Below are 26,129 nucleotides of genomic sequence, written 5' to 3' on the forward strand. Positions count from 1 at the left end.
AACTAATCTTCTCTGTCTGCAGATGATCCATAGCTCTCTATACCCTGCATAATCATGTGTCTATCCCAAACCCTCTTAAATGCCAGTATCATATCTGCCTCCACCACCATCCCAGACAGTGCATTCGAAGCACCCATCACTCTGTGTAAAAAGACTTACCCCACACATTTCATTGAAACCTTAAATCTATGCACTCTAGTCTTTGAGATTTGACTCAACTCTTGTGCTCAGTGTCTCGGCTGATGAAGTCAAGCATTCCATAGGCTTTCTTTACCATTCTATCTACTTGCATCACCACTTTCAGGAAGCTATGGACGGACTCCAAGCTCCCTCAGTACATCAAAGCCGTTCTGAGTCTTGCCAGAAATGTATACTTTTCCTTTACGTTCGACCTCCCAAAGTGCAACACCATAGGGCAGCGGTAGAGTTGCTGCCTTACAGCGCCAGAGACACTGGTCCAATCTTGACTACGGGCACTGCCTGTATGGAGGTTGTATGTCTGCCTGTGAGTTTCGTGGATTTTCTCCGGATCTCTGGTTTCTTTCTACACTCCAAAGATGGACAGGTTTGTAGATTAATTGACGGTAAAAATTGTAAATTGTCCCTAGTGTGTGAAGGGTAGTGTTAGTGTGCGGGGATTGCTGGTCGGCATGGACTCAGTGGGTCGAAGGACCTGTTTCCGTGCTGTATCTCTATCCTAAACTATAGGCCTCGGATTAAGTGCCATTTGCCATTTCTCCCCTCATTTCCGTAGCTGATCTACATCCTGCTGTATACTTTTATAGCCTTCATCACTGACTGCAACACCAATTTTTGTGTCGTCAGAAAACTTACTTACTAACCAACCCATTTACATCCAGATCATTTTATATATATATATATTACAAATAACAGAGGTCCCAATACAGACCTCCACTGGTCACAGCCAGAATAACACTCTTCCAGCAGAATCCTTCGTCTTCTATGAGTAATCCAATTCTGAGCCCAAATGACCAAGTTACCGTGGATCCTATGATTCGTAATCTTCTGGATCAGCCTACCAGGAGGGATGTTATCAAATCCTTTCAGAAAATTCATGTAGATTACATCTAACTGCTTATCCTTATTGATCACCTTCGTCACTTCCTCAAAAAACTCAATCAAGTTCGTAAGACATGACCTGCTGCAGAGAATGCCGTGCTGACTCTCCCTAATTAACCGATTCTCTTCCAAATGTGGTAAATCCTATCCCGTAGAATCTTCTCAATAGCTACCACTGTCATTTTCCATTCCCACAAATCTCAAGGGATTCACTAGAAAAATTATCAGGCTCCTTTAGAAAATATCTCTGATAAGCAGTTGGTGTTGAATGTGTTCCTATTTTCAAGCTGTATGATTCAATACAATTATGACTGCACAAACTTGTAACTTAACACTCTAAGACCAGGGCAGACATTCAATTTTCTCATTGTGATCACAATATCTGAATGGACTAGTGCATCCTTCCCGACTGAAGAACTGAAATAATCTGTGGATAAAAAAAAACAATTGCTGGAGTAACACATCGGGTCAGGCAACATCTCTGGAGAACATGGATAGGTGATGTTTGGAACATCGGATGCAGTAGATGACTTTTGTCTCACCTGGAAGGACTGCTGGGGTGCCTGGATGGAGAATGTACAGAATGTGTGTTAAATCTCCTGTTGTTGCAGGGGAATGTACCAGGGGAAGGGCTGGTTTGGGTGGGAAAGAATGAGTGAACTGAGGAACTGCGAAGGGAACGGTCTCTGCAGAATGCGGAAAGGGGTGGGGATGGCAATATGTGACTGGTGATGGGATCACATTGGAGGTGATGAGAATGTCAGAGGATGCTTAGGCTGGTTGGGTGAAATGTGAGGACCAGAGGAATTCTATTGTTCCATCTAAGGGGAAGGGGAGCGAGAGCAGTAGTACAGGACACAGGAGAAGTGGCTGAGGGATCCATCTATGACAGCAGGTGGGAAACCATGTTTACTAAAGAACGAGGACATCTTGGATGTCCTAGAATACAAAGCCTAATCTTGGGATCTGACCTAGAAATTGACAGTTGGGGATAGTATATTTGCAAGAGGCAGGATGGCAGGAAGTGTAGTCCAGGTAACTATGGTACTGCTGCACCTATTGTCTATTGTCTATGGAAGTCGGTACTCTCAAATTCTCTGTCACCGCAGCATCCTACAAACTTACTGACTCCCACAGTTATCTTGGCTACACATCCTCCCATCATATCTCTAGTGGGAGGAAGTGTTGCCCAGATCCAGTATCTAACTATTCAGAACTTCCAATACAAAATAAAACACTGCAGAAACATAAAATGGCATTCCTATGACTGCAAGTACTATAGAAAATGGCAATTAAGGTGCATTGATTAGATGGATCACCGAGGAGTGTTCATCAGTGATAAAGGCTTCCACCCAATCTGTGTGAAGCTTCAGCTGTGCACATGATTCTTAGGGAGTTGCTGTGATGCTTTTCTCTTGTGATCTTTTAACTTAACTTCGAAGGATCACATCGAACCAGTGACTTTTCGCCAGGTGGCACCGTACGATGGCAGCCTCGCCAACGGTCTGTCTCGTCCTTTTCTTTTGTTGTTTTTAGTCTGTTGTTAAATGTATGTTTTAGTGTATCTTTAGTTTTATATTATGTGGGGGGGGCGAACTTTTTATCTCTCCTCCATGGAGATGCGACTTTTTCCATATCGTATCTCCGTCCGCACTGCGGCCTAACATCATGGAGCTGGCGGTCCCTTTGCTGGGGATCGATTTCGGGAGCTCCAACCGCGAGGAGGCTGCGGACTTGACATCGTGGAGATGTCTCTCATCCTCCTCCCCTCACTCCTATTCTCTGCCCCAGGACCTACCCAGGTCGTAGAGCAGCGCCAGGGCCTGGAACTCAGCCTGGTTCTTGTACTCGGCCCAGCCCTGGACCCAGGCGTGTCCTTGGTTCCAGCAGCGGCTTTTTTCTGGGCGCTAGGCTCAGCTCTCACTCCAGCTCGAGCACCAGCCTCGTCTCCAGTCAGGGCCTGCGGCTCTACTCTCACCACCAGGTGTCGGGCGCCGGCAGCTGCCACACGAGCGCTGGAGTGGCCCTCCCTCCCGGAGTGTCCCATCCTGCCTTGCGAGTTTATTGTGACGTCACTCGGGGTTTTTTTTCGAAACGCGTGACTTTTCTGGCTTTTTAAAAAACTTTAAAGGATTAAGAAGGGCGGAAATATAAGTGGGAATGCAACGGGAAGATGTTTATCGCCTCGACGGGAAAAATGTGTGAAAATGGGAAGGCTGTGGCCTAGCGTTTGGAAGAAAATAGCAAAATAGAAATTGGCACACACACATACACACGAACAGCCACAAACAAGACAAAGAGTTTTAGTAATGGTATAGATATCAATGCAAATGTATTTTCTGCTGTAATATTTAATCATCTGGCCTGTGATTATATCATACATTTTTAATTGAATTTGTTCACTGATATGAGCTTATGTTGAATGCTTTTTAAATTTCTTAAAATGTAACAGTTGTTAGCTTGTAATATTAGTTATGTTCACTGTTTGCATGCAGCATGGTATATTTTACTGTCTGTTCATTGGCTTGGCTTTAATATGCAACCAGCATTAACCACACAATGGATTAGCTGCATGCACCAGCAAAAAGCCAACAGATGATAAAACTAACCAGCATCCTTGATCTGGGAAAGAGGAAATAAATATTGAATGTAACAGGCGATGCATCAGTTCCTGATTATACACTGGTGTAGAAGGTAAATAGAGATGCGTTCTGGACCCATTGGAGACTTGGAGTCCTCCAGACACAGTTAATGATTTCTTAACTCAATAAGGTTAGTGAATAAAGTTTCAACTACTTTCACTGACCTTAGCCATTTCTTGTCCATCTCTCTACCCCCATAGGCTTGCAAGCCCATTTCAGAGGACATTTAAGCATCAATCCCATTGATGTGGGTCTAGTGTCACATTTAGGTTAAGAGCAGCTGATTTCCTTTCTTAAAACGACATCAGATACGTTTTTACAACTACATTTCTATGATCATCATTACCAATTACTAGTTTTTTTTATTATTAACTCAATTGAAATTCCACAGATGCCATGGTACAATTTGATCTCTGATCCTTTGATTGTTAGTCAAGTCTGTTAGTGAGTAATTAATCACTTAACCCCACACATGCAACATTATACATTTTTTTCGAGAGGACATAGAAACATAGAAAATAGGTGCAGGAGTAGGCCATTCGGCCCTTCGAGCCTGCACCGCCATTCAATATGACCATGGCTGATCATCCAACTCAGTAACCTGTACCTGCCTTCTCTCCATACCCCCTGATCCCTTTAGCCACAAGGGCCACATCTAACTCCCTCTTAAATATAGCCAATGAACTGGCCTCAACTACCTTCTGTAGTTGAGGACTAGAGTATAAAAACCTGGATTTAATGCTGAGGCTGTAAGACACTGGTCAGACCGCATTTAGAGTATTGTGAGCAGTTTTGGGCCCCACACCTGTTACATTTTAAGTGCTGGTGTTGACAAGGGTCCAGAGGATATTAACGAGAATGATCCCGGGGACGTTTGGGATAACATATGATGAGTGTTTGGTGGCACTGGGCCTGTACTCGCTGGAGTTTTGAAGGTTGAAACACATTGAAACTTACCGAATAGCGAAAGACTAGATAATGGATGCGGGGAGGATGTCTTCCCTAGTGAGAGAGTCTAGGACTAGAGGGCATCGCCTTAGAATAAAAGGATGTACTTTTAGAAAGGAGATGAGGAATTCCTTTAGTCAGAGAGTGGGGAATCTGTGAAATTTGTTGCCACAGACAGTTGTGGAAGCCGTCATTGGGTATTTTTAAGGCGTAGATTGACAGATTCTTAGGAAGGTGTCAAGAGGTATGGGGAAAGGGCAGGAGAATGGGAGTGAAATATAGATCAGCCATGATTGAATGGCAGAGAAGATTCAATGGGCCGAATAGCCTTCTTCTGTTCCTATGACTTATGAACTTATGAGAAGCTGTTTAGGTTGTTTGGTAATCTTGAGAGTGGATTGTGATAAGTCAGAACGTGGCTGCTGCCATGATTTAAGTTTATTTAAGATGTTAAATAAACAATATAACTTTTGTTTAGTCCTGATGTGGAAGTCTTTGATGATGATTTTGATCCGTGATGTTGAAGGCGTTAGAAGTCGCGTTTAACTTTAATCCAGTGATGAAATCACCAGCAACTTTTTTTTTAAACGGAAACGGAAATGCAGAACGGATTTTCTTTATCAACTTGTAAGTCAGAGCAAAAACCTCTGACCACCAATATAAACCTGAATTTTAATCTCCGTGATTTAACTTACAGAGGTACCGACCCTGATAACGGTCGTTGTGACAATGGACACCAAGCACAACGACCTTTACGTGATCTTTACTGTACTGTATTATCTTTATGTTACTGTATTTTTCTCCTGGTATTGATGAAGATATTTCCCTAGATCATTATCAAAACGTATATGTATGAGGCTTATTTATGAATTAAATATTCATGACTAAATGTGGGAGAGTTTTTCATGTCACCTTTTTGGTGTCCAACTTGGTGTTAAACGATGAAGATTTGTCTGTCATGAAAAAAGATTTTGACTTTCGGTCTTGAAGTTATCTAATTTACATCTGTTATTTATAATGGTGGGTAGATTTTTCAAATGATGGGTAGATTTTTGTTAAGAACAGTGTATTGGTGTAAAAAACTGAATAATAATCTTGTTCCTCAAAATCTCTCCAGTATTGTAAAAAGACACATATGGAACGGGCTGCCAGAGGAAGTGGTAGGCAGGTACAATTATGACATGTTAAAGAAACTTGGGCGGGTATGTAGATAGGAAAAGTTTGAAGGAATATGAGCCACACGTGAGACAATCTCAGTTAGATAACTTGATCAGCATGTACAAGTTGGGCCATGGATCTTGTTTCTGTATTGTATGACTATGACTAACAGTGTGACTATGGTTTTGCAGATGAGCCCCTTTTCAGTGGGAAGCTTTTTAGAGACAAGGTGCAAAAAGACTGAAAAAAGTATTGAAGTGGTGGTGTATCCTTGATTGATACCTGTCTGCACTAACATTCTGACTGTTGAGGGCCCAATGGTTAAGATTACAGCTTGAATACCTTTATGAAACAGATGTAAGATAGAGATGATCTTCTCCAGTTTACACAATGAATTTAGTTTTGCACTATATGGTTACCTAGTGTTAGTGTTATGAATTTATTGTATTATTGAATATTTGTGTGTGTGTTATTGCATTAATGGGCCTGTGAAACTGCAGCACGTAATAATTCCATTACATTGCCGATACATATGACATTTAAACACACTTGACTGTGTGGGAATGCCGTGATAATTAATTCTGAAATTGCCCATTTCAAAGATTTGTCAGTCAGGACTTAAATTTCCCAAAACAGTTTATTTGCAAAAAGCCACCAGATGGCACTTGAATAATGCAAGTCCAGTGTTGATAAAGATATAAACAGTTCCAATCCAAAAATATCTGCTATTCTTGAGGCAGAATCTGTGCAATATCCAAATTGCAGCAGGATTATAGACAATGCAATGAATTGCTATAGAAACTTTAGCAACCATCAAGGACTAGTCCCCAATTATACCAGCTATCAAAATTGCCAGAGTATCTAAATGTTTCTGGAAAAATTAAAAATTATTAGATGCATTTTATGTTTTAAAAAGCAATTAAAAATAGCGGAAAAATGTTAGAAGTGTTAAATGACGAACAAATAAATTTTTTAAATGGAAAATCACTTATTTCACCAGCTATGCATTCTCCATTGGATCAGTGGACTTGCAGAACCAAGAGCAGAATGGCCCAGTGTAAGTCCTGATCCCACTCCTCTCCCAGCACCATGGACAGAAGTAAGCAGCGTGGGCATTGAGCTCAGCCAAGAGTCTGGCACTTCTGTGTCCATGCAGTGCTGTGAACATTTACCAGCATTTAAGCTGAGAAAAGCTGTTAGTTCCGTGTCAAACGCTGGTGCTTACTAGCAAAATCTTAAGTCGATCTGCTTGCAAATAGTGTTGACATGGAGGGAGGCATGTAAGGGGGAAATAAGAAATGAATATGTTCAAAGTCGAACTTGAAGGGAGAGGAAACTCAGATTTCTAACTGCATAAAATAAATGAGACACGGAAGTTGTAAAATTTAAAATATAAAATGCATCTATTTTGGAGAGGCCATTTTTTCAATATATAATGTAGACTTCACATATTCCTCATACTAATTTCCTGAAAGTAACTTCAAGAAATTAAATGTTTTATCAAGGCTATGGAAGGCATGTTTTTTCTCTTTTAATTATGAATATCAAAGGCAATTAATGCATCCAGTTCATGGCAAGTAGGATGGTGGCAATATTAAAATTATTCTGAAAGTTCCTCATCTCATTTAACTCTTGCCTCTATGTTATCTACAGGGTATTTAAGAGCAACAAATAACCCACTGAAAGTGGCTAGGAATGTCATTAGTGTTTTACAATTTCAATATACAAATAGAAGTGGCTGCCTCGCCAACAGTCATGTCTGTCCTTTCTTCTTTTTGTTATTTTTAGTATGCGTTAAAAAGTATGTTTTAGTGCTCCTTGCTTTGTATTATGTGGGGGGGGGGTGGTTGGAGGAAACGTTTTTTTCAATCTCTTACCTCAACGGAGATGCACTTTTTTCCCGTATCGTATCTCCGTCCCCACTGCGGCCTAACATCGTAGAGTTGGCGGCCTTTCCTGGAGACCGACGGGTGCTCCAAGCCGCGGGAGTCTGCGGGACTTTAATATCATGGAGCTTGTGATACCTTTGCCGGGGATCGAAGCTCCAACCGCGGGACCTGTGGACTTTAACATCGTGAAGCCTAAGGTCTCTGGTAAGAAGAGGCCGACTCGGGAGCTGCATGCCGTGGCGAGAGTTTCAATCGCCCCGACGCAGGAGTTTCGATCACCCCGACGGGGGCTTCGATCGTCAGCTGCAGGGGCTTTGATCACCCCGACTGCGGATGGTTTGACTGCCCCGACCGTGGGAGAACAAAGAGGATGAAGATTTAACTTTATTGCCTTCCATCACAGTGAGGAATGTGGAATATACTGTGATGGATGTTTGTTTATATTAACTTTTATGTGGTTGTGTGTCTTGTTGCTTTTCACTTAGTATGGCTATATGGTAACTCAAATTTCACTGTACCTTAATTGGTACATGTGACAATAAAGTGACCTTGAAATCTTGAGAAGTGCTATTTAAATGGGTACTGGGTGATTTTTCTGATTATCAATGATGTAGATGAGCATCGTCTTGAGCACACATGTTTAGTTGGAGTACGATAAACTACAAAAGCTATAAGAGTAGCTTTCATGAAAGCAACATGTAGCTGTAGCTGAATCTTGGGTAAACTACGCAAGAAGAGTCTGTTTATACTGAACAAGTATGGCAATGATAGTCCAGTCAGCAAAAATAATGCATTGTTTTATATTAAATGCATTTTTCCTCATAAGTTTAGTTTGTCTTAGAGACATATACCATGATCGTATGTGTATGGGGGAGGGGGGGTTCCGTACCAGTGGTTACTTCCTGTGCTTGAATTGCCATGGGATACAGAATAAATAAACCGAAGTAAAAACCTGCAATATTCTATTATGCTGCTCACAGGCCAATTGCACAATAATTGAGAGAAAGCTTTACTATTGACTAAATAATCTGCTATTAATTGTTAGATGCCCTAATGACTACATGGCCACAGCTCATAATAGAAAGAAAATTATGGCCTTTCCTATTGACATACTTTTGAAGACATGTTGTTGTTGTCTCTGGCAGAGGACAGAGAACCTTTTTGTGTGTACAAGTCTACATACTCATTACTACAACTGCAGACGAGCCAAGAAATATAAGAGCTGGTTCCCATAGGCAAAGTGAATGGCAGAGTGGTTGAGATAAATACTGCACAGATCTGCAATAACCTCTGGAAAAGATACATTCTTCCATATAGCCATAATTTTAGCAGTGACGGAATATTCTCATTCCTCATCCTCCACAATGATGTTGAAGTTGAAGATATCAAGATGCATGTAGAAGGTGCAAGGTGGGACAGGGAAAATAATGGTTCAAGGTGATGCTCTGTTAATCTTATTATGTGATATTCCATGTTATAAATTGAGAGATTAGACTGACATGCTCAATAGGTTGTATAGGAAGGAATAGCAGATGCTGACATACCAAAAGGCTCAATAGGTTTGCAAGTTAGGCATGGATTATACTGACAGAGACCACTTATCTCTCTTCACCTGTTGCCTCAGATGGTGGTGCTGGGCCTGTCCTTTGAGCTTCCCATACTCACAATATTTATCATATGGGAAATTGAAGATTAGTAGTAAATCTTTCTATACTTCCTAAAGTATATTTTAAATCAAACAATTCCCAGTTCTGATGGAAAAGTATAGATCTGAAATGTTAACTTTCTCTCTACACAAATGCTGTTGACCTGATGAGTATTTCCAGCAATCTTTTTGTTATTTCACATCATAAGGCTTTTGTGTTGTAAGACTGTGATCAATCTCCAGGTCAGATGGTTGTGCAACATGGAGCTAGATATAGAAGTGATTGAGTTCTTGATGCCTTCCTCAAATCCTTCTCTGTGGAATGTGTAAGAGGTGATGGACAGAAAGATACTGACATTCAGGAGTTGGATTGATTTGACAAACAAGCTGTTCTTAATAGCAAATCATCTTTCTAACCAACTCACTTGATTGTTGTAATTTATTCATAACGTGGTTTGCACAATTTATTTGTGTAGTTAACATTAAGTGAGAAGGGATGTCCACATAATCCATTTTAGTAATGATCAAATGAGGAATGCTTATCTTTCTCTTGAGCCTGATGCTCTTCCAACAAATTCCCTACTTATAGGAATGCTCTTCACCTGGTGATCAAATGATTTTAATTATTTTAAATGTATTAAATGACTTACTCCGGGGACGCTGTTCTGGCAGCAGCCATGTCAGCAGTGCGTCAGTTTTTTCAACTTTTTTTTATTTTTTAGCATGTTTTAAAGTATGTATTTAATGTTTTTTTGTGTGTTTTGTGTGGGGGGTGGTGTGGGGGGGTAAGGGGGAAACCGCTTCGGTCGCCTCCTCCACGGAGAGGCGACTTTTTCCAGGTCGCCTCCCCCGTGGCCTAACATCAAGGATCGGCGCGGCCTTTCCCGGAGACGTGCCCGGGTCTTCAGCGGCGGGCGCAGCATGGACTCTCGTTGTGGAGCGGGTGAACCCTCGCTGGAGGGGAGCGCTCCGTTTCGCTGGCCTGGGGCTGCCGGCAGCCTGACGTCGCGGTCTGCAGAGCTCCAGCTGGTGCGGCGTCTACAGCCCGGGATCTCTCGTGGGGGACCCGGGGGAAGAAGAAGCCACCACTGCCGGCCCGCGGCCAACTTCTACCGCGGGGCCGGCATGGACTTACCATCACCCCGGGAGGGGAGCTTCGACCGCCGGCCGTGCAGTCTACGGTGCTTCTGGCTGCGGCGGGGACTTTAAATCTTGACCGCCGGCCTGCGGCCTACAACAATCTAAAGCCGCGGTCTCCGGTGAGGAAGAGCCGATCCTGGACTGACTTTGGACTCTGGTCCTGTCCACGGCGGGGAAATGGAGGAGGACTGGCCAAATTTTTGTGCCTTCCACCACAGTGATGAATGCTGTGGTGGATGTTTGTTTTACATTTTGTGTGTTCTTTATTATTGTATCGCTGCTGACAACCCAATCCTTGCCGGGTCACTGCTCGTGCGGTCGACCGGTCGGTGCAGAGAGTAGCTTTGAATGTTTGTCTCTTCGTTGTTTGTGTCCCTTTCTTTTTTTTTAAAAAGCTACTGTAATGCGCCCTTTTAAATTGCCCCTCGGGGATGAATAAAGTGCTTGATTGATTGATTGATTGATTGATTGATTAAGAAAAAGAATATTCATTTTATTTCTGCAGGTACAAAACAAAAGATGTGAAGCCATACTTAAGCGTTTGGTTTGTCAATTGAATAAAATTCAGTCCAACAAACGTCAGTTGACTTGGGACATTCAACAGATGGAAAAAAATGCAGCACACCTGAGAAGTTGTCTCGGAATAACAGAGGAAAACTTGTAACATAAAAGATTTGCTTTAAAGTTAAACGTACAGGAGATATATACTGCTTAAAGATGTTGATATTGCAAACTTCATTTGGACTGGACTTTCACAATGTGATAGAGACCAATGCTCCTCTGTCAGTCATTTTAACAATAGCCTAAGCATGTTATTTTGTAGTGTTATCTTCAAAATATTGGGCAGAAGAATAACATGGATGTGTTAGTGCACATGTTTTTATAAAGGAGTCCACAGGTATCTTCAATATTACATGAATTTGGCTGAAAATTATTTTATTTGCAAGACAATCAATTTTTTTAAATCTTTTTGATTAAACCATACTTATTTTAAATTTAAATTATTTAATAATTTATCAATGTTTTCCTGTGATCATATTAGAGTTCTCACGCTAACTTCAGGCCGTTAAGAAATGTAATTTTCATTCTTGTTCGGGGTATTGTAGTTTATCATTTTCGTTTTACAACTTTAAAATTTGTTGAATTTCAAATAAACAATGAAATGGCATTTTTTCTATTATTTTAATGAACACTAATTACATACTGTGACAGTGCACAAAGCACATCAGAGAATATAATCACTTTATATTCAATTGAAAAATTTTGCATCCTTTTCTATGTTGCTTTTCTCCTTTTCTTGCTGTTTGCTTCTCCACCTTATCCTTTTTCTTTTGCAGCAGGGAAATGAGCTGTTGTTGCTGGAGCTGGAAAATTATGATGTTCAACCTTTTTTCTCATTACCTTCAAGTCATATGCTTACCTTGCTCTCATTACAGTATATTATTTCCTTCCATACACATTCCTTACCACAACTCTTTCCTATTATTATCCACTAGACTAAGTGGGACTCAATGGGTCCATGTCACACAGGAGGCTTAGTCCCCCAACGCAATATTCCACCACTCACCCATAGCCCCCAACTGCACAGGCACAGCTCATTTCCCCTAATCCCTAGCACCCTAGATCTACCGTGAAACTGCAACAAAGCCTCTCAGCCAGGACATAGAGGTACACAGGATGAAATTTGCAGGACATGTACTTAGAATGTCACCAGAATGTGCACCTAAGTTAGCAATGACATGGCAACTTGACGGAAGAAGGAAAAGAGGCTGACCAAAACTCACATGTAAGCAAACATTCCAGAAGGATTTGGAAGCCCAGGACGCAAGCCTAACAAGAGTGGAAGACGTCGCGCATAACCGAACAGAATGTCGAAAGCTTGCTACCCAATGCACTCAACAGTGTGGGAGGAACTAAGTCTAAATCTAGCACTCCCTCCCCTCCTCTTCACCCTCCCTCTTCTTTCCCCTCTCCTCCTCCTCCCCTTCCCCAATCCCTCCCTCACCTCTCCCTCTCCTTTCCCCTACCCTCAGTCACTCCCTCCCTTGATGTGATATACAGTATTTATGCTTTGATCTTTTCATATCTGCTTCTCAAGTGAGTTTTATTTGTTCTCAGAGTTCATTTTTATTATTTTTTAATTACTAAATAATCAGTTGTTTTCTTTATTTGGAGAACAAAGGTTACATGGCAATGCAATAAAATTGTTTGGAGCTGTGTAACAATACCTACCAGACAAATAGGTAGTAGACTATCTAGCCCTAGCGGGTAATGAATGAGGAGCTACTGGTGTACAATTTTCTGTGAGATTCGAGGGGTAACAAACTTCTGTAATAAATTCTGAAATGTGGAATTTACTTACAATGACAATCACAATAATATTTTATTAGCCAAGTATGTTTTGCAACATATGAGGAATTTAATTTGCAAAGTCAGTCATGCAAATAAAGAGCAACGGAACACACAAAATACATTTTAACATAAACATCCACCACAGTGACTCCTCCACATTCGTCACTGTGATGGAAGGCGAAAAAAAGTTCAAATCTCTTCCCTTTTATGCTCTCCCGCGGTCGGGGGCCTCGAGCCCTCCATTGACGGGACGATCTTGACTCCCGTAGCCAGCGGCATTTGAGCTCTCCACATCAGGGCGATCAGCTCCTGCATTGGGGGGATGTCAGCTCCCCCATGCCGGTGATCGGACCCCGGGTCGGGGCTGGTCGAGCCTCTGCGTCATTGGAGCTTTCTGACTAGGCCTCTCCCGAGACTGTGAGCTCTTGATGGTAAGTCTTGATGGTTGGAGCGATCTCACCTCCGATGTTAAGTCCACGCCCCGCGGTGGGGCTCAAGTCAGTCCGAGGAGGCCTCCAGATCCATCGATGGTAGGCCGTAGAGTGACCGGAGATGCGACCTGAAAATTAATTGCATCTACAGCAAAGTAAGTGGCTGAAAATAAGTTTCCTCCGACCCCTTCCCCCCACATAAAACAAACCGGAGAACATCTACACAAACTTAACATGTACTAAAAACGTTTTAAAAGACGAAAAAACAGACACTGTTGGCGGGGCTGCTAATCGTGCGGTGCCCCTAGTAGATGTATTAAAGCTTAATAATTAATACAAAAACTTGGTTAAAATTCAAGAGACAATTGGATAAGTTGTGAAGATACACTTATTGAAATCACTTTGATCTAACTGAAAATGGGACAAGCGCAAGGTCATGAATGACATTCTCCAATCAGAGGGAAATTAGCAAATCTGAAATGTTAAGGGATGTGTTTGGTCAGAATGGAATGCTTCAGCATTGTAATTTCTGAATATCTCTTGGTAGATTTTTTTCTTCTTGCTGGTGAAACAAACATGTCAATCTCAGGATAAACATGCAAAGAATTAAAGGGTGGCCAGTAAAAAAAAAGCCTTCCACAGATGGTGTAGTATGAAATTCTCCACTACAAATTCAGTGCAGTTAAATATTTGTTTAAAAGACATATATTAGAGAAGCTGGAGATGATGTGGTGTGAGCATAAAGTGGGTGAAAAGACTTAATCATGCACTTTCATTGCTATAATATGCTGTAACTTTATGGTTCCATATAGTTATTCACAGTGGAAAACGTGTTAGTTGCAATTGCAGCAATAAGGAAATTTGATTGATAATAATAATAATAATAATAATAATATATCTTTTATTGTCATTGCACGTCAGTGCAACGAGATTTAGTGTGCAGCTCCACTGATGTCCAGGAAAGGTAAATAAATACAATACATAAATAAACAAGCTGAATTGATTGACGTGACCATCTGAGGGAGACTGTCCAAAGGGGGTGGGTGGGGGGGCACTCATTAGGGCCGGTTCAGAGCCGCTATAGCTCTTGGGATGAAACTGTTCCTGAGTCTGGAGGTTCGGGCGTAGAAGGCCTTGTAACGTCTGCCGGAGGGAAGTAGTTGAAACAGACCGTGGCAGGGGTGTGATGAGTCCTTATGGATGCTGATGGCCTTCCTGAGGCACCGCGTGTGGTAGATGCCCTCCAAGGCTGGTAGCTCTGTCCCGATGATCCTCTGCGCTCTGTTGACGACGCGCTGAAGAGCTCTCCTCTCCGCCTCCGTGCAGCTGAGATACCACACAGAGATGCCATACGTTAGTATGCTCTCTGTGGTGCAGCGGTAGAACGTTGTCAGCAGCTGTTGGGGCAGACCAGTCTTTTTTAATGTCCTCAGGAAGAACAGTCGTTGCTGTGCCTTCTTGACCAGCGCGGCGGTGTTTGTGGACCATGTGAGGTCTTCTGAAATGTGAGTGCCCAGAAACTTAAAGCTGGACACTCTCTCCACACTTTCCCCATAAATGGAGATTGGGTCGTATTCTCCAGAATGGGACCTCCTGAAGTCAATGATCAGCTCCTTGGTCTTGGAGGTGTTTAGTGCCAAGTTGTTATTGGCGCACCAGTCCGCCAGGTTCTGCACCTCCGCTCTGTATTTTGTTTCATCACCGTTGGTGATCAGCCCAATCACTGTTGTGTCGTCTGCAAACTTCACGATGGTGTTGGTGTCGAATGCAGGGACACAGTCGTGAGTGAAGAGGGAGTAGAGCATGGGGCTTAGTACACAACCCTGTGGTGTGCCGGTGCTCAGGGTGATGGTGGAGGACAGGTGCGGGCCCAGTCTCACTGCCTGCGGTCGCTCCGTGAGAAAGTTCAGGATCCAAGCGCATATCGGTGAGCTGAGGCCTAGCTGGTGGAGTTTGGTGGTGAGCTTGGTGGGGATGACCGTATTGAATGCAGAGCTATAGTCAATGAAGAGCATCCTCACATACGTGCCCTGTCTGTCCAGGTGAGTCAGGACAGTGTGAAGGGCCAGAGAGATGGCATCCTCTGTCGATCTATTTGCCCTGTATGCAAATTGATGGGAGTCCAGTGAGGCAGGGATGCTGGATTTAATATGGGAGAGGACCAGCCTTTCGAAGCACTTCATGGGGATTGGAGTCAGGGCAACCGGCCGGTAGTCGTTGAGGTTGGTGATTTTGGACTTTTTCGGCACCGGCACTATGGTGGCTGTTTTCAGGCACTTGGGGACCGTTGCCAGAGATAGAGAGAGATTGAAGATTCTCGTGAATACCTCCGCCAGCTGTCCAGCACAGTCCTTTAGTACCCTTCCCTGTACACCATCCGGGCCTGCAGCCTTGCGTGGATTGATCCTACGCAGAGCGCACTGATTCTACGCAGAGCACACTGATTCTATATTGCTGAGACAATGGAAGGTGAGGTAAAATGGTGAGGCTTGAGGCACCAGATACAGGCCCGACCAAACCTTTTCAAAAAGGAGGGTGGCATGACACGATTACAAAAAACTTAATGTGAAATAATGTGTGCGCTGCACACATCACGAGTGCGAAGCGTGAAGTCCCTTGATGCCGGGGTCCAGGGCCCGCTTAAGGGCCCTGGAAGCTCAGGGGTTTTAGATGCTCTCTGATCCATTGTTGTCATGTTGCAGTTGTATAATACGTTGGTGAGACCGCATTTAGAATATTGTGTTCAGTTCTGGGCACCATCAGTCCAATCAGGGCTTTGTCATCCACAAGCTTGAGAAGCTTGACAGAGGTGTCTGTGGAGGTGCAGTCATTGGGTGTGAAGTGGTGATTGGAGTGGGGTGGGTGTAGAAGGGCCCAGTCTTTGCAGACTGAGGCCAGGCTGTGAGTGGGTGTGAAGTGGTTGGGTGGGGTGGGAAAGGTTCCACTCTTCATACTGGAGTCTTGCCTTAAGTAGGTGTGAAGTGGTGAATGGGAAGGAGAGGATGCAGGGTCCATTCTTTGCAGACTGGGGTCTGGCTGTGTTTGTTGGGGAGGGGGTTTCAGGGTTACGTTTCTGATTTTCAAGCCTGCAGTAATACTCATTCAGGTTGTTCGTCAGCTGACGATTGTCCAAAGAGCGGGGGGCTTTCCTCTTATAGCTGGTGATTTCTTGCATGCCCTTCCAAACTGAAGAAGAATCACTAGCTGAGAACTTGCTCCTCAACTTCTCAGAGTATCTTTCCTTGGCAGCTCTGATTCCTCTTCTCAGCGCTTTATCGATTAGGCTATCTTTTAACTCTTTAACGATTAGGCTATCGGCTTGACGCATATTTGCCCCCAACACCCTCCCCCCGATCTCAAAATGGAAATGTTACATCTGTATATAATGATCCCATTAAAATGTGTATTTATGTCACAAACTATGGAATTCATATTTTTCAGTATCGTTATCGAAAAGAAAGCAGTTCCAATTGTTTGATATTATTTGATATTGTTTAATATTATTCATATGGAGGAGAAAATATAATAGCTCTAAAACCTACCTTAATTTTGCAATCTCACTCAAGATAATCCCCCTTTCCCTCTCCCCTCCCCATGACTCTCTCCTCTCCCTTCCCCTCTCTCTCTCCCCCTCTCCCCTCTCACATCCCCCCTCTTTCTTGTGGGGGGGGCGAAGATGAAGGTGGTGCGGGCCCAGCGGGCGGAGGGGATGAAGGTGGCGTGGGCCCCGTGGAGGTGTCGGGGACCCAGAGGGTGTCAGTGGGGGTGGCGTGGGCCCATCGGGGGTGGCGTGAGCCCAGCGGGGATGGCGTAGACCCAGCGGGGGTGGCGTGCAACCTAAGTAAAACCCGCCACGCACTATCCCCTATAAGATCAGGGATAAGGTCAAAGCCGAATTAGAGCGCATGGAAAGCTTGGGAGTCATAAAGCCCGTGAGTGAACCGACAGATTGGGTGAATTCAATGACTGTGGTCAGCAAACCTAATGGTGAAGTTCGCATATGCCTTGACCCACGTGACCTCAATGCGGCCATTCGTAGGGAGCATTTCCCAATGCCGACGTTCGAGAACATTGCAGCCCGCATGCCGAAGGCAGAATGGTTCTCAAAATTTGACGCTACAATTGGGTACTGGCAGTTCCCACTGAGCGATGACAGCTCGCGTCTGACCAAATTTAATACTCCCTTTGGGAGATACCGATACCTCGTGCTTCCATTTGGAATCTCATCCGCAAGTGAGATTTGGCAGCGGGCGATGCAGGAAGAGTTTGGCGATTTACAAGGGGTGGAGATAGTTGTCGACGACATTCTCGTTTGGGGTGTGAACGCAGCACAACATGACGCAAGGATGAAAGCCCTACTCAAACGGGTGAAAGAATCCGGCCTAAAGCTCAATCCCCGAAAGTCGGTAATGCGCTCAAATGAGATTGAATATGTGGGACACGTCATCTCGCAAGCAGGCGTGTCACCAAGCCCATCTCGTGTCAGCAGCATGCTACAAATGCCATACCCGACAAACAAGGCTGAAGTGCAAACGTTACATGGTGTCAAAGGTAAAAAAAAAATAAAGAAAAGAATGCAAGGAAACGTGGCCAAGAATTATAAGGACTGGATAAGGGCATTCCAGCTGTACGAGGCAGCAACAGAACTAACAAATAAACCAGATAATATTCGCTGTGCAACATTCCTCCACGTAGCCGGGCCGGCAGCTCAGGAGATTTATGAGACCTTTGAGTTTACCCAGAAGGAAAACACGTCCGACATCTTGTAAGTATGATTTATTCTGCCCCACCCACGGACACTTCTCCAAGGTCACCTGCTTTCGATCACGAGGCACAGCCCTTTATATTAAAGGGGCACTGGCATTTACATATACATCACAGCGTGGACACAGGCGGGATGGCGTGGGCCCAGCAGGGGTCAGCGAGGGTGGCGTGGACCCAGCGGGGGTCAGCGGGGGTGACGTGGGCCCAGCAGGGGTGGAGTGAGCCCAGCGGGGATGGCGTGGACCCAGCAGGGGGTGGCGTGGGCCCAGCGGGGGTGGCGTGGGCTCAGCGGGGGTGGCATGATTCCAGCGGAGGTGGCATGAGCCCAGGGGGGGTGTCGTGGGCCCAGCGGGGGTGGTGTTGGGGGAAGATGGCTTGGGCCCCGGCGGCGGGGGGGAGGCGAGGGGAGCGGGCTCCGCCGCGGCGGCGACTGGTGTTGGGGTTACAGCCACTCCCGCCTGGTTCAGATTCAGCCACTCCCGCCCGGGGACGAGAGAACAGAGAACTTGCCGTTTCCAAAGTGGAAACGTTGATTTTTTAACTTACTAATTCCCAGTGATTAATCATGTTTTCACATTATCTCATTAAAACATTGATTATTAATCGCATAGTGCCTAAATCCAAAGATAAAATGCTGGTAAGCTGGGAAATACTGCCATCTTGTGGCCAGAGAGAAATTAGATGTTGATATCTCAGAAAAAAAATGAGCAGTATTTGTAAACAGCTGCACATGAATGAATGAATGAATGAATGAATGAATGAATGAATGAATGAATGAATGAATAAGTTTATTGGCCAAGTATGTTCATATACAAGGAATTTGCCTTGGTGTTCCACTCGCATGTGACAACATGATATACATGTGACAATTAAGAATGACACATAAAACTAAATATTAATAATAAGACATTATTGATTAAACATGTGAACTAAATAAAATACCAGAGCAAAGGGAGGCTACAGATTTTTGGTTATTGAGTAGACCTACTACTCATGGAAAACAGCTGTTTTTATCTCTGGCTGTGGCTGCTTTGACAGTCCGGAGTCGTCTTCCAGAGGGAAGTGATTCAAAGAGTTTGTGGCCGGGGTGGGAGGGATCAGAGATGATCTTACCCGCTCACTTCCTGGCCCTTGCAGTGTACAGTTCGTCAATGGATGGAAGGTTGCAGCCAACAACCATCTCAGCTGATCGGACGATCGCTGCATCCTCCGGGTGTCGTGCTTGGTGGCTGAGCCAAACCAGACCATGATGGAGAAGGTGAGGACAGACTCAACGATGGCCATATAGAATTGGACCATCATTGCCTGTGGCAGATTGTGTTTCCTCAGCTGCTGCAGGACGTACATCCTTGTTGTGCCTTTTTGAGTGTGGAGTCGATAGTGCCCCCCCCCCCCCCCCCCATTTATGGTCCTTGGAGATGATGGTTTCCAGGAACTTAAAAAACCATAGATATGACTGGTGTTGTTGATGGTGAGTGGGGTGAGGGGAGGGGGAGCTTTCCTAAAGTCCACAATCAATTCCACTGTCTTAAGAACATTGAGCTCTTGTAGCCAGGGATAAGATCTTGATCCTTATCAAATCAATTTTGTTAATCATTTAATAATTTGTACTCTTGAGTAATGGACTGAGCTAAACATTATAACCAAAAGGCACGATAGAAAGCTCATCTAAAAGGATTTAAGTGTTTTGCACTATAAATTACACTGTGATTTGTATAGGGACCATGCAAGAAATAACCAGGCTCAGCTTTATATGTCTCTCATAAGGTAGAACCACTGACAATGCAGCACTTCCTTAATATAACACAGCAGCTACAACTTCAGTCTTTGAACCAGAACACGAACCTACGGCCTCTGACTTCAGAGAACAGTGCCTAACTGAGGAGAACTTTGTTGCTGTTTAATATTTGCTGTAATTAATGCTGTTTAATTGTAACAAATATTAATGCAGTTTTATATCACTAGCTCTGAAAAAAAATTGACTTACCAAAAAAAGATTATGGTCAGAAGATCAACTCTGATTATTGCCAGTCTCCAGGTTTAAAAAAAAGGGATTTATTTTATATTTATTAATTTGCAGGCTATGGACATTGATGGCAGGGCTAGCATTTATCAGCCAATCCAGAGAAATTAAGCATTAACCACCTTAGGCCTGTAGTCACTTACAACTCGTAATCACATATAACGAAGAGTCTGAAGAATGGCCTGACCCAAAACGTCACCTGTCCATTCTCTCTCCAGATGCTGCCTGATCCACTGAGTTCCTCCAGAACTGTGTTTTGCTCACTATTAATTCAGATTGGATATGATGGCTGATTTTCTTTCTTAAATGTAGCAAAAGGGAGTAATATAATCCGAGTCTCCTGTACAAAAGAAAAACAATCCATCCCTTTTCACATCATGCCAATTATTTCCCATTCAGCACCCCTTCCCCATCCTCTATAACCCATTAATTTTCAATACCCATCACAACCTGATCCAGTTGTCTCCACTATTAAGAGTATAGATTTTATGTACATCTGTTCATTGAATGTAACACCAAATTGTTCAGGAATAGTAGATTTAATCCAAAAGTATTTGTCAAATAATTGACTCATTACTGTGCGATGGTTTACAGCCAAAACATGACAAAATGCCCTTACCCAATTAGTTGATGCAAATTATTTTTTGGTTCATATTTGAGTTATATCACGCTAAACTTCCATGGCTGATATTTACATTGGTCATTCAACAAATCTACATAACCTCTCTATCACTTTATTTTTTTCTTGCTAATTTATTTCCTTTTTAGCTCTTGTTTTACATGGTGTAACATACACACACTTTTACACTATGACATCAATCTCAGCCATAACTGATCTTCCCTACCGAAGTCAAACGGTTCATAAATTCTGTAAGTACTGAGCAAGTTAACTTCCTTTGTTCAATTCAGTGAGGACTGTGACAAGCTTGTTCTTGCAATTCAACATCTCCTCTATGTAGGCACAAAATGCTGGAGTAATTCTGTGGGACTAGCAGCATTTCTGGAGAGAAGGAATGGGTGACGTTTCGGCTCGAGACCCTTCTTCAGACTGAGATGCTTCCTTCTCTTCAGAGATGCCTGTCCCACGAGTTACTCCAGCATTTTGTAACTTCAGTTTAAACCAGCATCTGCAGTTCTTTCCTACACATCTCCCCTATATAGTGTGAACAATTCTACTTGTAAATTATCCAACCTGAATTTGTTTTGTTTTCTGTCACTTCCTCAAGCAAAACGTTTGTTTTTTCTTATCAATTTTTCTCCTAATTAGTTTACCGTGGATAATAGACAATAGATGCAGGAGTAGGCCATTCGGCCATTCGAGCCAGCACCGCCATTCAATGTGATCATGGCTGATCATCCCCAATCAGTACCCCGTTCCTGCCTTCTCCCCATATCCCCTGACTCCGCTATCTTTAAGAGCCCTATCTAGCTCTCTCTTGAAAGTATCCAGAGATCTGGCCTCCACCGCCCTCTGAAGCAGAGAATTCCACACACTCACCACTCTCTGTGAGATAAAGTATTTCATCGTCTGCGTTGTAAATGGCTTACTCCTTATTCTTAAACTGTGGCCCCTGGTTCTGGACTCCCCCAACATCGGGAACATGTTTCCTGCCTCTAGCGTGTCCAAACCCTTAATAATCTTATATGTTTCAATAAGATACCTTCTCATCCTTCTAAACTCCAGAGTATACAAGCCCAGCTGCTCCATTCTCTCAGCATATGACAGTCCCGCCATCCCGGGAATTAACCTTGTAAACCTATGCTGCACTCCCTCAATAGCAAGAACGTCCTTTCTCAAATTAAGGGACCAAAACTGCACACAATACTCCAGGTGTGGTCTCACTAGGGCCTTATACAACTGCAGAAGGACCTCTTTGCTCCTATATTCAACTCCTCTTGATCTAAAGGCCAACATGCAATTCGCTATCTTCACTGCCTGCTGTACCTGCATGCTTACTTTCATTGACTGATGAACAAGGACCCCCCAGATCCCATTGTACTTCCCCTTTTCCCAACTAGACACCATTTAGATAGTAAGCTTCCTTCCTGTTTTTGCTACCAAAGTGGATAACCTCACATTTATCCACATTAAACTGCATTTGCCATGCATCTGCCCACTCACCCAACCTGTCCAAGTCACCCTGCATTAACTATAACCTCTTTCAGTTGGTTTTTAACATAGACATCGAAATAGACTCTAATAGCCCTGTAAAGAGATTGGTAGAAGAGAATAAAAATAGTTTAATGAAACATCCCGGAGCATAAAGAACCCGGAGCATAAGACTCGGGTGGCGCCGTAAGTGGCACCTCGTCAGCAGCCTGTCTCATCCCTTTCTTCTTTTGTTGTTTTTAGTCTGTTTTATTTGTATGTTTTAGTGTATCTTTAGTTTTTGTATTTTGAGGGGGGGGTGTGGGAAACTTTTTTTATCTTTTCCCTCGACGGAGATGCGATTTTCCGTATCGTATCCTTCCACACTGCGGCCTAACATCGTGGAGCTGGTGGTCCCTTTGTTAGCGATCGACTTCGGGAACACCAATTGCAGGAGCTTTGACCGCCCCGATCGCGGGAGCCACGAACGTCCCATTGCAGGGGCTTCAATCGCCGACTGCAGGAGCTTTGATCGCACTGACTGCGGATGTTTCGATCGCCCCGACCGCGGGAGAAAAGGAGGAAGAAGGTAAAAGATATTTGCCTTCCATCACTGAGGAATGTGAGGTCGGCGAAAAACAAAATGAACGTGTTGCCTGCGCTGATGAGGACTTGGAGGGAGTGCCCGTGAGTGCAGTGATCTTGATGTTTATGGGGAGATCAGAGATCCTGGAGTCTGGTGCGAGTGTGGACGGTTTTTTGACTGTTCGGGCAGACAGGGACTGCAGAGAGAGTGACAGCGGTCGGTACAACTCTGGTCAAATCACGGTGAAGGAGCGTGTGTGTTGCCCGGACATTGAACTGGGCTGTGGGTCTCCGCTTATGTTGTGTGCCCTGGAGATTCGCACACGCCGCTGCAGTTGCCGTTTATGTGTAATCTTTGTGTAGTTTTGTATCTTGCGACTTTTCTGGTATGACTTTGGTAAATCAAATTTCACTGTACCTCGGTACATGTGACAATAAAGGACCATTGAACCATAAATACACCAGAACACTGCTATGTTTGGCAATGCATCTGGCTCCTAGATCCATTCTTATTCCTAAATGTATGAGGATGATTTTTCAAAGACAACCTTCATTTGCAATTGATGATGCGAGTTTCTTCACATTATTTGTGTAGAGTAGGATATTCTTGCAAAAGGCCTCTAGTGTTGCTGTAGTCTGATTTTGTTAGTATAAAGGCATTAATTTCTCATCAGTTCTTTGCATATATCATACCAGTTAACACTTATAAATGTATTTCCCCTAGATATCAAGGTGAGCTCTTGCTCAATTGTTTTTAATATAGTTGCAAGTGTTTCCAGTAAAACCTTAATCCACTAGGAATCGTGCAGTTACATGCACCTCCCTTAAGATTGCATGTACCTTGATATTCATGTGATTGCACAAAGAAATTAGAATCTTGGCCATGGATTGTCAAATTAATTGATAGAAACAGGGAACTGTGGAAGGTAGACAAAAGTGCTGGAGAAACTCAGCGGGTGCGGCAGCATCTATGGAGCGAAGGAAATAGGCAACGAACTGTGGATGCTGGTTTACAAAAACACACTTTATGTTGTCTAAAGTATTTGACGTTGTTTTTGAAATCATTTTGTTCTCTGTGCGTTGCCAGAGGCAGTGCACATAATGAGCTTGCCTCAGTGGACCAAAGGTTCCGTCAACTTGCCAGGAAGAAGATGTAATCAAATCCAAAATCTCGAACATTGCTGTACTCTCGTCTGATTAGTTTATTTTCCCCTTGAGGAGCAAAGTTGATGTTAAGCTGCACAGAACCATTGCAGACCATGAGCCTGCATATCAATTCAGCAGAGATATAAAGATTTGTATGGAGGCAATTCCGTTGCAAATCTGGTGAAGAGATTAGAGAAACTCTGAGCCCGCAAGAACAGGAAGAGAAATTTGTTTGGTTTGTTAAAAAATGAAATAATTAAGAATTACCAATGGACAGGCCCCCAAACAGTAGCCTCGATATAGGGTGCAAGTTGCAGCAGGAGTTAAAATTGGCATGTGACAAAGGTAATGCCACTGTGGTTATGTGAGATTTCAATAAGCAGATAGACTTGGAAAATCTGGTTGGTTCTGGACCCCAAGAAAGGGAGTTTATAGTGCTTCCGAGATGGATTCTTAGAACAGCTTTTACTGGAGCCTACCAGAGAGAAGGCAATTCTGGATTTAGTGTTGTCTAATGAACCAGATTTAATAAGGGAACTCAAGGTAAAGGAACCGCTGTGAGGTAGTGACCATGATATGATATGTTTTACGATCAATTTGAGAGATTAGATTAGATTAGATCCGATCCTTTATTTGTCATTCAGACCTTTCGGTCTGAACGAAATGTCGTTGCCTGCAGCCATACATATAATAATAAACAACAAAACACACAATAAACACAAATTAACATCCACGACAGTGAGTTCTCCAGGCACCTCCTCACTGTGATGGAGGCAAAAGTCTTAAGGTTACTGTCTCTTCCCTCCTCATTCTCCCTCTGCGCTGAGGCGATATGTTGTTACCCCACCGGGCGATGGTAAGTCAGTCCAGCGGCTCAACCGAGCTCCGCGAACGGGCCGGTTCAAGCTCCGCGGCCCGGGGTGGTCGAAGCTGCCGCCCTCCAGTCCAGCGGACGCAGCTGTTGCCACGGGAGCTCCGGAAAACAGGCACCAGCCTGTGACCTGCGAGCTCCCGACGATGTCGTCCACTGGCCCGCGGCCGAGCCCCGGATTCATGTCGCCGCCACCGGAGAGGGAGAAGGTTAAATCAGAAGTGTCAGTGTTGCAGTTGAACAAAGGGGACTATCAAGGCATGAGAGAGGAGCTGGCCAAGGTCAACTGGAAAAGGAACCTAGCAGGAATGACGGTAGAACAGCAATGGAAGGAATTTCTGGGCATAATCCAGAAGATGCAGGATCATTTCATTCCAAAGAGGAAGAAAGATTCTAAGGGGAGTAAGAGGCAACCATGGCTGACAAGGGAAGTTCGGGGTGGAATAAAACTAAAAGAAAAGGTGTATAACATAGCTATGAGTAGCGGAGGATTGGGAAACTTTCAAAAGACAACAAAAGGTAACAAAAAGGGTAATACAGGGTGGAAAATGAAGTACAAGGGTAAGCCGGCCAAGAATATAAAAAAGGATGGTAAAAGCTTCATTAGATATATTAAGAGAAAAAAATTAGTAAAGACATATGTGGGTCCCTTGAAGGCAGAAACAGGTGAAATTATTATGGGGAACAAGGTAATGACAGAAGAGTTTAACAGGCACTTTGGTTCTGTCTTCACTAAGGAAGACGCAAACAATCACCCAGATGTACTAGAGGACAGAGGATCTTGGGAGAGAGGAACTGAAATAAATTTGCATTAGGCGAAGAATTGTGGTAACAGATACAATTCCAAAAATTCTCTTTGTTCCAAAGAATGTATGGGAAATAGACAGTGCTAAAGGCACATTGGTTCTTTGCCGTGGATCTGTGGCCCTCAGTGTTTCACCTTGACTTCCTTTATCCTGAAGTGAGGAATCTGCTCCATTTCAAAGTGATCAATTCAGCCATCTTGCAGAAGCAACAAAGGAAAAATCTTGGCCTGATCACAAGATATGCATTTCAGTCATTAGCCTTGAATTTCAGCAATCTGACTCAGCTGCAGCATTTTATCAAGACCAAGCCAGCAATGCTGTTGCAGACTTCTATTTGTCAACAATGGAGACAATAGAATCTGCAGATGCTGGAATCTGGAGCAAAATAATACTGCTAAAAGAGCCCAGGCGAGTTAGGCAGCATTTGTGGAGGGAAATGGACAAGTGTCATTTCAGGTTGGGATATTTGTTCAGAAGGATGGAGTAGAAGGGAGATGGCTAGTAGAGAGGAGAGGGGAAAAAGTGGGGCAAGAACTAGAAAGTGGTAGGTGGATTCAGGT

The 26,129-nt window shown here is 43.6% G+C and overlaps 1 protein-coding gene across 1 annotated transcript in view; it reads left to right on the forward strand.

Annotated features, from left to right (window-relative positions):
- Nucleotides 1-11,680, forward strand: part of ccdc122 (coiled-coil domain containing 122) — a 38,270-nt gene extending 26,590 nt beyond the window's left edge. The window contains exon 5 of the mRNA XM_033032890.1: nucleotides 11,008-11,680. Within this exon, the coding sequence (XP_032888781.1) occupies nucleotides 11,008-11,166 (159 nt within the window). The 3' untranslated portion in view covers nucleotides 11,167-11,680. The remainder of the gene's footprint in view (nucleotides 1-11,007) is intronic.
- The last annotated feature ends 14,449 nt before the right edge of the window (nucleotides 11,681-26,129 follow it).

The sequence above is a fragment of the Amblyraja radiata genome, chromosome 14 (genome assembly GCF_010909765.2).
Source record: "Amblyraja radiata isolate CabotCenter1 chromosome 14, sAmbRad1.1.pri, whole genome shotgun sequence".
In the NCBI taxonomy this organism is placed as follows: domain Eukaryota; kingdom Metazoa; phylum Chordata; class Chondrichthyes; order Rajiformes; family Rajidae; genus Amblyraja; species Amblyraja radiata.